Here is an 11,267-nt window from a genome sequence, read left to right on the forward strand (position 1 = left end):
GGGACAGGGAGAGAGGGTGGAAAGAACCCACAGGTTGGATTCAAACCCAGGCCACCCGCTAGGAGAACAACAGTCTCTGTACATGGCGCCCCATGACTTTGAGTTTCTGTTTTCTGATATTATTTAATATAAAACTAAATGAATCACCACCTGACTGCTCCCAGTCTGTGGACCATCTACCTTTTTAATATCGGCTCTTTTCTTTGAGAACGTTCATTCCTGTTTAAGACCCACCTTTTTGTGCTTGATCTTTTGACATTTAATCTTGCCCTGATAGTGTTTTTGTCTTTTTACACATTTTTATTTAGTTTTGAGGACTGCACAGCATGTTGGTCAACTAAGGTTGTTTTAAAAATGTGTTGTAAAACTAAACTTTGAGTACTGTTATTGCCTCTTCTTTCAGGTTCGATATGTTTCGGACTTCTTCAAACATCGCCCCCCTCGCTGCACTCGACCCGACACGGCAGAGGTCGAACACATGGAGCGCAAACCGAGCCCACAGCCTCCCGACTCGCAGCAGGGAAACCACTACAGCTACTCGGCACCTGTATGAGCTCCTTACACCAGCTGCTTTTACTAACCTCCACTCTCCGACAGCAGCTCCTCACCAAAGAACTGTGACTTGTACAGAAAACTTAAACAAACACAAAACAGATAAAGCCACTACCTGGTGATCCAGACTAGACCTGCTCCCCACAACCTTTACTGCTATGAAAATGTTCAGATTCCCAAAACCTGTTGGAACAGAAGCTCCAACGTCCCGGCGTCTTTTTTTTTTTTAGTCAGGGCATGCCAAAATATGTGTGAGTGATTGTGTTTTTAGAGTGCATGGGTAGCATGTTGTGTACAATTATACATATTTTATGTTATGTTATGTTTTTTTTTAATCTGTGGTTTCATAAACAGATTTGATGCTGTGAGTTAAACTGAAAAGTGAAAGCAAAGCCTGCTAAAGAGATCTTAACAATTAAAATGAATAACACCAACCAAAGATTTCTTTGTGTCCTTGGCTAGAGTGACAAAAACCTTTTGTGAGGCTGAATGTTTTGAACGTTTCCCAGCAAGGCAAAACATTAAGTCTCAAAGCCACTGGAGCTACACTATATCCGCCATGTTGTTTTTCTCTACATTTTTACTGTTCTTAAAAAGATGTGCATGTGTAACGATTGACTGCTTTAATGATATACATGAATATGTATAGTACTAACATTTTATCATGTCTATAACTACTGTATTAAATAAATTGTGAATCCTTAAGAATTTAACATTGCTGGTTTTTTTTGTTTTTTTTGCTGTGATTTTTAAGTACATCTTTTTTTAAATTTTTGTATCGCAAGGAATTTTAACTCAAGTTTGAAACAAACTCAAACACACCTTCATGGACCTCTTCCTCTCCTCCTTATAACAAACCTATTATGCAACAATTCATAATGTAATCATTTCCCCCCCTTGTGTAATTTCTCCACATTACAAGCCAGCAGGTCATCTCCTTCTGACTTACTTCAGCGGCCTTAAAAAAAAAAAAAGAGGTGTAGAGACATTGTTTGGAATGAATTCTATTGAAGTTTTTGTTTTCAGTGACCTAATTCTACCCTGCATTCTCGTTGAAAACTAGAGCACAACACTCTGACGCAGATATCATGTCTGGACCTGCTGCTGATGCCTTTGGGATTCCTCAGTGGTGAAAGGAATGAGGCTGTTTGATGATACATGTGAGCTGCTTTAAATCAGGAAATATCTGTTCAAAGAGCTTTGAATAGATTCCCTCTCGTCACAAATCCTCCAAAGTAGGGAGGACTTTGATGACAAAAGCATGCAAAAAAGATTTTATGCCAGTCATAATCATGAGCACTTCTTTTATTTAGTATTTATAGTGGAGGTAAAAAAAACTGTGGTATAGTGCCAATTTATACCAAATTTGATCTCAAGGCCTTGTTTATGCCTTTTATTCATGTATGTATCCACCTGAGGCCCAAAAGTAAAAACACTATTTTAGTCTTTTCTAACTCCTGACAGATTAATCAGGCTGTCTATTAAAAAAATCTACTAAGTTCACTAGCTAGTAGTCGCTAACTTTCTCTCATGTTTGGTGAGATAGTAAAACTTTCTGCTAGGAGTAATTAAAAGCCAAGTAACTTAAAGTTTGGTTATAAAATAGTTATTGAGAGAGAAAAATCTGATCTGAGATTTATCTTTAATCCGCAGAGATAGATAAAATGTAAATACACGTATAGCGTTTATCCCCTTAAATGCAGTTACTGTACACCCTCTGAGAAAAGATATCAATGCAATTTATAGGCCTGCAGGTAACTCTGCTGGTGAAAGAGAATTACAAGTGTAATACAGTGAAAGTCAAATGAAATGCTATTTGACTGGTGAATAAATCTAGAAAGAGGTTCATATCAACAATAAAGTTAGCCGATACTGACGGAAACTGGATATGCTAACGTTGGATATTATCGGCTGGCCGATTAATCAGCCGGGCTGTCATAGAAATATTGATCAGGAGAACCAAGAAGTTGTTCATGTAGTGACTCATCCAGTGAGATACATTACTAATCAAAAGAGAATTCACTGACGCTCGTTTTTAATCACACTGGGAAACAAGTGAATTTCTGCCCTTAAAATGCTAAACTGTATCTGAGTCGACACTCGTACCACAAATGATTTCATAAAGAAGCAGAGGGCTGACTCACTGAAAGTTCTTTTTTATCAGGCTTTAAAAGCTACAGCGTCAGAGCTTCACTAAGGCAGTGCTGAAAGGATCTCGTTGTCCTTTCGTGTTGCACTTGTGTCCTTCAGTCTTTTTTTTTTTTTTTTTTCCCCCCACAGTAACAAACCAAACACAGATCACCCCCTCTCAATCACGTCTTTTATTTGTAAGGCACCAGAGAAGCTTCCTTACTGCTAAAAGTTTGATTCATTCTCATTAGAGTACACAGTTTTTTGTTTACATCTTTGACTTTTTTTTTCTTCTTTTTTTTCGCCCCAGGTATCTTAAAATGAGACTGTGTTCATTAGCACATTAAACTGGTTTTGTTTTGCACAAAAAAAAGGGGTCAAACATTTACAAACCTAGAAACAATGTTAAGTGTTACTGCCTACTGGGACTATGGGAGAGAAAACAGGAAAAACGACATGGTATACAACATTGTGCCTCTCTTAATTGTAGGCGTTTAAAGCACACATACAACACCAAATCTTTCATGATACACACACGTTAAAAAGCAGCTTTGAAACATACAAAAATGCTTTAAAAAATATGTATATTGATATATTCATATGTATACAAATTGGCCCTTCACAGCAAAAACAAACACACATACCATTCATATGTCTGAGATTTGCCAAAGGAGGTTTTTCAACAGAGACCGACGTCAGCATCAAGAGTTCTCACTCAATGCATAGAGGTCAAATCTCGGGGGGTCCCCAAAAACAAGCACAGCAAATTAAAAAAAGAGAGAGCACTGAGCCACAACTTAAGTGCTTTTCAAATAAAATTTTAAAAAAAGAAGAAAAAAAAGGGAGGGGGGGGGTTGAAGCTCTGATCTGGGGCATGCACAGACTTTAAAAGGTGGTTTTGTCAAAGCTCTGCACAGCACTCGCGTTATAGAAGAGTCACAGCTGAGGCCTGCAGTGCACACAGACTGGAGAAGGAGATGGAAAGAGATCACAGCAGTGACGTGGAGGTGAACAGAAGAGTGAGATGGACCATCTCTGAACACTCAGCAGACATCCGGGTTGTGAACGTTAACTTTCAACTGAGAGCTCTGCTGCCCTCTGCTGTCTCAAGTCTGAACTAATGTAGCCACTGTGTCCCAACGCCACACTACAGAGTAACTACATGCACTACATGACGAGAGATACAGAAACCTCAAATGTAGTACTAAAGAAATCAAAATACTTAGAGACTAAACAGAATCTTTGGCTACTTCTATATGACACTTTTTGATATACTCCATGATCCATGCAGGGGGTCAAACAGCGGGTTACTGAAACTGTCTTTTCTATGGCAAAGTTTGACTTGAGAGGAACATTAAACAGTGTAAATAAAGATGCTATTATTATTATTATTATTATTTTTTTTTTTTAAATCAGAAACAATACTTGCACACGTTCAGGATAAGATCAGTGAAGAGATCAATCGTCCTGCTTTGGTCACAGAGGTTAAAAACATCGAGTCAACAACAAATTCATCGACTCAAATTATTCACCATGTGGTTTGCTTGAAGGTTTTAAGATTTTAAAAAAAGAGGGGGGGGATTACAATGCTTTCAGACAGTGTCCCCTTAAAAAAAGAAAAACAACAGTCTTAAAATGATTTCATAGTGAAGCATTCAAACGTGAGAAAAGAAATCCTTCTCACCTTCTCCTGACAAAACATCAAACTGCTAGGTTTGTACCGTAGTGTGGAGCTGGGGCACGGCTTTGATTTGGTCATCTCTAAATGTGAAACCAGGAGAATTATTGTGCAACAGGAGATGATTACGTGAGAGTAAGGATCATGTCTGATGTCTAATAGGAGGTCTGTGTGTAGGTTCATCCAGGTCAGGGGGAAATCGAAGCTTAATCCAAAGGAACTGAACGTGTTGGAAGATCTTCAATTCAAGAGAAAACAGTATTTGGATTAAGCTTTGATTGCTTAAAGAGCTTTAGTAACTCCCCACTGACACGCTCTTCATTAAAAACAATGTGGAGAGGAATAAAGTGAGGATTTTTAATCGACCCCTGACAATCCTGCACAGAATTAAAACAAGACAGGAAAAGACAAAAAAAAAAAAAAAAAACCAGTGCATGAGCTGAAGCGTGCGGACGTGCTGAGATACGGTACTCATGCAAGTTTTGATCATCTGGTTCTGAATTTAGACCCTGTTCTAGTTTGAAAGTGTTAATTTTAAGTGAGGGCGAGTACGAGGGACGGGCATGAGCAGGAAGTGGGGAATATAAAAGGTGCTTAGTAAAAAATAAATCATAAAGAAAAGTTAAAATTAAAAAAAAAGTGACCTTTCTGATCACATTCACTCAAGCACACAGACAATTGGGATCCATAATTAGCTTTGAATGTTCAAATCAAGTCAAGTTTCTTTACAGCTTAAATTCTCGTCATGCTCTATTCCATGAAGCGCAACATTTTTTTCGTTTTTAATATCTAATCCCATTTTTTTTTTTTTTTTGGGGGGGGATGCTAACCTTTAAAGAAATCAAAGGATGAAACCTGACGTGTGTTATGACTGAAGCATTTAAATGCACCTGACAAGTAAAATGTCCTTTTACAAAAAAAAAGAAAAGAAAAGAAAAGAAAAAGAATTTGGACAATGAGTCAACATTTTTCATTTCGGAGAAAAGGATAATGGAGCTTTTAGAAGGTAATCAGAGGAGAGGAAGGAGTCAGAGGGAGCTGCTTACTGGGACTGGCAGACACAAAACAACCAGATTGACGAAAAGGGATGTTTAAAAAAAAAAAAAAAAAAAAAAAATTAGAAACCTGTGTGAGGCAGATTTATGTAAGGGACACTGCTGTTTACCGTCATCTTCAGCTCTTACTCTGAATGGGGTAACATTATCTTAGTTAAGCCTACCAACAGTGGCTTACACTATTTAAAAAAGAAAAAAGAAAGAAAGAAAAAAAAACATCTATTTTAAGTCTAGAAGCCTGAATTGAGTCTATTACCACTAAAAATAAGAACATTTAATTCTCACTCTCCATTCAGCAGTTTTCTTTGTCTGTTCATCCAAAAAGCTTGAACTCTGCTTGTCATCATCCCTGCAGTTACTCTTCTTCATCAACAGACAGGCAGCCAGTCTTACATCAATCTCCATTTATAGTTAAAGTTTAACCTTTCTTTTTCCTGACACTTTCCACGCTCCCCCTCTCAAACCTTCATCTCGTGGGGTCGACTCTAGTCTGACTTGTCCCCGTCCTCGCCTCGCGGTGCTCTCTCCGCGGCTTCCCGGGCCTTGTCCTCCTTCGCCACCTGGGCCTGGCTGTGTGAGTAGTTGGCCAGGATGGAGGAGAGGGAGAGCAGGCCGGAGCTGGAGGAGACGGCGGGCAGGGAGGGCGGGGTGAGGCCCAGGGGCAGCGGGGTCACGGGCAGGGCCAGCCCCTGCAGCTGAGACAGGTGTTGCACCTGGAGCTGTTGCTGTAGAGACACCAGGCACAAACGCTGTGAACGCTGAACAGCTTTTGCCTCGCATTTCTCAATGACTAAGTCACAACTCACTAAACTTCATGACTGAGTGCAGGCTGCTGTTCGTCAAAAACATTCCCCATCATGCGTATCATGACTTAACAAACTTAGTAAAAGCTTCTGTTGCTATTTGACAAATTCTAGAATTTAGAAAAATCAATTTTAATGTGGGGACTGTCTGTGACTTTCACTTTGGAAAAAGCTATGACTCTTCTTGCTGTGTGTTCAGGATATGGTTTTAACACTTCCTGTTTGTGGAAAGTGACATACTGAAATTTTATCCAAATGAAAAAAATGGCTCCATTGACTCTGTATAAAGCAAGCCTTCCTGTAACATCCTCGTCCCCGGAGAACACCGATTACTGCGTGATGAAGCTCACCCGTATGATGGAGTTCATCTCAGGGGGTGTGACCTGCTTGGCTCTCTCGATGGCGCCCATGACTTGCTGTTGATGCTGAAACAAGCGAAGGAATGGTGTGAGTGTTGTTTCATAGTCTGAGTCCTGCGTAGAAAGCAGCGCTCTCTCGTCGGCCTCTTCTCACCCGCGCGTCGCAATATTCGCAAAACGTGTCAAAAAGGTGTCGTTACCTCTTGTGACAGGTAAGGCAGCACCTGAGCACAGATCCCATTCAGTCTCTTCACTATTTCAGCCTGGAAAGGACAAAGAAGAACAACAGTTCACACCTGGCCGTCGTCAGATCTGATCGGGGGGGGGAATCGACTGATGGAGAAAGCTCCTACCTGTTTGTGCATTTCGATGTTCAACCCGTACGACATTTCATAGTACTACGGAAACAAAGAGAAAACTTTAAACTTCACTGAAACGCTTCACTGAAACGTCTACACAACAATCTCAGAATCCTTTCATGTAGAGCAGCCAACAACAGCATCAGTTTAAAGTCTTTAAACACTTAAAGAAAGAATCTAGCGTTAGCATACATGTGGATGACTTGACAAGAGAGGTTTTTGTCACATGATCTTTGGCTATAAGAGAACGAAAGGGTTTCTCCATCGCTGGCTGCAGTGTGTGTGGAGCTGATGAAGCCATTAAGCAAAACTGTCACACACGCTGGAATATCTGTGCTCCTTCTGCAGCGTCTTTTAAGAGAATAAAGAGTTCAAGTGCGATTACCATGATATAGTGACGCTGCATCTCTGACTTTTCAGAAGCCAGTTTGTCACACTCCAACTTCAGACTGTGGAGGAGAAGAAGACGAAGAACAAACGTTACAGGTTAGTTTGAGAACAGACGTAAGAAGGTGCATCGCTTGGATGTTCTTTGACAGTTTCGGAGCGATGCTATCCCACAGCATGTTTTACTAACGCTTAGATGGACACTATCAGCTGCACGCTCTGGCTTTTTTTAAATCATAGATGGGAGTTGTATCTTCTCTTCCTATCAACCACTCGGGGGGGGGAAAAAAAGCCAAGCAGGATAAACACCAAATGCCAAACAGCTTTTGAAGATGTTATGAGAGTACACATCGCCTCCTTCTGAGAGGGGAGAAATGAGTGTTTTTAGAAGTGAACTGAATTGACCAGATAAGAGAGGAATTGAGGACTCTGAAGCAACTACACAGAAGGTGTAAATGAAAAAGAAAAACAAACATCTTTAAGGCTTTTGACCCGCGAATGAAAAAAAAAAAAAAAATCACGAGCGTCAATTGTGGCAAAAGAAGGCAACGAAATCAAAACAGAATCCGCTTACTGATTCAATATTTCTGTATTCTCGTATTGATATGCAAACGATTCTGTTTGGGGGAGTCGAAGAACGCTTCCTTGAACCTTTCCTGAGTTTTTAAAAACATTTTTTTTAGTCCTTTTCTTTGAACGCAACTTCACAAAATGAAAGCAACTCTTAGTGTCCGACGAGTAAAAAACTGTTGTCTTCGTGGCAAGTTTCAAACACAGCGGATACAGAAGTCAAAAAGACATCACTGCGTCTTAGAAACGAGTCCAACTGATCAGATGACGTCTTTATTAGCAGCCCGCGACACAAAGGAGGTTCAGTCAAAGCCCAGCTGGCTGAGTGTCAGATGAGAAGGACAACAGGAAGAGTTTTCTAACATACATCCCGTTTGGAGGTGGTGGTGTTGTTTTTTTTTTTTTTTTTTAACTGTTGACTTCCTACCTGTGGTATTGTGCTTGGAGGAACTGGAACTCATCCTTGATGCGGTCACAGGAGTCAGAAGTGGTGAACTTGAGAGGCTGACTAGACTGAGAGGACGTCTGGCACACAGAAAAAGGATCATTTTTAACATTCTCACAGAGTCCAAATCAAAGTGAAACCACACTGTGGATGCACAAAGACCGCTTAAACATTTCACAAACAGTCCTGCAGTCGTCGGATGTGTCTGCATGTGTGTGTGTGTGTGTGTGTGTGTGTGTGTGTGTGTGTGTGTGTGTGTGTGTGTCTGTCTATCTGTTCGGTTGCTTAAAGAAAATTGTTTGGGTTTGTTAGGAAACAGAGGTTTGACCCTCTGGGATTAACCTTTTGAGAGGATAGCAAGATTGAAAGGCGGCCATGTTTAACTTACAGAAACACTATTAACCAGAGCTCTACACATCTAAATAGAAAACAGATTTTTCTTCAACATCCGTTTGTGACAAATTGGTATTAAACATCTGTCTTTCCACAAGAAAAAAAAAAATCAGCAGGTGGCTGACTCTTAGGAGGAAGAGTGTGGTGAGAGAGGACCTGTGTTTACAGAAGGAGAGATTAATGTGCGCCGTGCTGACCGTATGTGAGAGGTGTTCAGAGTCTGCATTAGAAGTCTGGATGTATAGACTTCACTTAAACCATCAGTCTAAAGCTGTAATCCAGGGTTTATCGTGCGCCTTAAACCTTATTACTATCTAAATAAGTGGCACGAGGGTAAAAGGTTAGTAGTGGGGGATTACAGGACAGAGCAGAGAGAGGATGGAAACTATGGTTACACAAACTGGAAATGCACAGTACAATCGTAAAGCCAGCGATCTCGATGAACTGCTGTGAAACAAACTGCTGCCACTGAAGGCTTGGTAAAACGTTTTTTTTTCTGAACTCAAATATTGTAAATACGTAAAGTTAATTAACAATTTGAGTAAATGAAAATAAAAACGTCTTTTCAACATGTAAGAATCAAACTTGGCCCTCTGGAATATTTGTTAGCCAGTCCACAGGAGCTCGAGGAGTTAATCCGTGGGGGGATTTTCTGCTTTTCTTTTGTCATTCAGGATTATAAATAAAGATTAGTTTTGGGACGTCTTCACAGCTGAGTAGACAAAAGAAGCCACCTATTATTAAGTACATATGACACACTAATCCTTTTAGTCCGTAAAATAATCTGCACATTGGTCAGATTATTAAAATCAATTTCTTTATGAGCCCAATTGTGTCAAGAAGAAGCTACTTCAGGAAATAGAAACAGGATTTTTTTTTACACCCTCTTCTGACATTTTTAATGACTACCAGATGAAACAAATGATGATGATAAAGAAGTGAAGATTAGATAACTGGTGAAAATAAATCGAGGTCACCAGTGTGAGTGAGAGTGACCAGTTTAACACGAGAGACGGAGACAGGAAGTTCAGCTCACAGCGTGAACAACAAACAAAGACAAACAAAGTGTTCATTCAAGTTGTTCACCTTTTTCTACATCGTAACCAAATGTTGGCTGATGAACATGCAAAGTGGAAGTAACACGATCTGTTATTGTTCAAACATTCACAGCTGTGTCGTCGATATCTGGATTATCTTTAAAAACATCTCGTTAAGATTCAACTTTTCCAGCTCCCCTTTCATTTCATTATAAACCACAAAGAGATAACACGGTGGTTCCTAATATGTGCAAATTAGTCGACAAACGACGTCTGTACATATAGACTGTACACTTTAACATTTATTTTAAAGTTAATAGCAAAAAAAAATCACAGATTATTTGCCTTCAGACACAACAATTAAATTAGCAGCCTTGACGAACAGCTAGCTAACAACAGCCTGTGTTTTCAGCTTAATGTTGGTAAGTAGGCGTTATAGCTAACATATACATGCACTTTAAGATTTAAAAGGCGACATCTGCTCTTAATGTCGGCAAAACGTCGTGGGGGAAGGAGAGAGACGTTTGGCTTTTTTTGTGTGAGAATAGCTGACAGCTACGTATCAGCTGGCGGTTTGCTAGTTAGCATTTAGCTCAGCTCAGCTCAGCTCGGTGTTTAGTTTCCTACCGGGACAAGTTCAACTTACCGAGTGCCTTGATTGAGGAAACATCATGTCAGCAGTGTGTTTCGCCTTGTTTCCTTGGTCTACTCGAGTTACACGGCTAGCCGGCTAAGCTAACAGGTTCCCCAGATATTATTAAATGATAGGAGACGCTTTTCGCACTTTGTACTCTGTCATCGTTTAGAGTAACGTTAGCTAACGTCTAAGCAGCGCGAACCGAAGATCGTCTCTTCTGCAGCCACCGTGGATGAACACGCTCAAACGAAGAAAACGATCTTCAAAGGAACATCAGGTTTTTCTTTTTTCGGGATAACGTTAACGCTATACCTCCCCCGGGGGAAATCCTGGATGTTGACACATGAGCCCCTGACTTTCCTTTGCTTTGAAGAGAAGAGCAGCATCACCCGGAACACAAACCGAGCAGCAGAGGAGAGGGCGCCCCCGTGTGACAGAGAGCGGAACTAACCCGCTCTGCACGAGGAAGCAGGGCCGGCGACAGGGCCGATGGGACCCGGGGCTTGTATGTGCAACTGGGATCAGGATTACTACTTATCTATCTACTCTTACTTTGAAAGAAGAATGTTTAGAAACAATTAGCTTATTCCTTAAAAAAAAGATATATTTCTGCTGATGTAAATATCAAATATGCCTGCTTATAATACTACTAGTTGGTCACTTTCTAGGACATCTACAGTAAGTCCTGTCATGCAAAGGAGGCATGACAGAAAAAGTTTTGAGAACCACTGTGTTAAGGCTTTTAGGGCAATTTAGTTTCCAGTTCATTATGATATTTCAAAAAAACCCTGTTCAAAACCACTTGAGAAAGCCAGAATCAAAATAGAGAAGGTCCTTATCAAAGCTTTAGACCCTGAATCTC

General features: G+C 40.3%; 2 protein-coding genes across 2 annotated transcripts in view; one reads left to right on the plus strand and one right to left on the minus strand.

Moving 5' to 3' along the window:
* Window positions 1-3,500, plus strand: part of LOC306840178 (phospholipid phosphatase 2-like) — a 15,167-nt gene extending 11,667 nt beyond the window's left edge. Inside the window, exon 4 of the mRNA XM_079369274.1 lies at window positions 352-3,500. Within this exon, the coding sequence (XP_079225400.1) occupies window positions 352-553 (202 nt within the window). The 3' untranslated portion in view covers window positions 554-3,500. The remainder of the gene's footprint in view (window positions 1-351) is intronic.
* LOC306840336 (TLE family member 5-like) lies at window positions 2,859-10,845 on the minus strand. Its single transcript, XM_079369556.1, has 7 exons — window positions 10,415-10,845; window positions 8,321-8,418; window positions 7,322-7,385; window positions 6,931-6,975; window positions 6,778-6,840; window positions 6,569-6,643; window positions 2,859-6,140 (listed from the first exon to the last, which is right to left on the minus strand). The coding sequence occupies exons 1-7, from the start codon at window positions 10,439-10,441 to the stop codon at window positions 5,901-5,903; spliced, it is 612 nt and encodes a 203-aa protein (XP_079225682.1). The 5' UTR covers window positions 10,442-10,845; the 3' UTR covers window positions 2,859-5,900.
* Between the last annotated feature and the right edge of the window lie 422 nt (window positions 10,846-11,267).

The sequence above is a fragment of the Symphodus melops genome (genome assembly GCF_947650265.1).
Source record: "Symphodus melops genome assembly, chromosome: 19".
Lineage (NCBI taxonomy): Eukaryota > Metazoa > Chordata > Actinopteri > Labriformes > Labridae > Symphodus > Symphodus melops.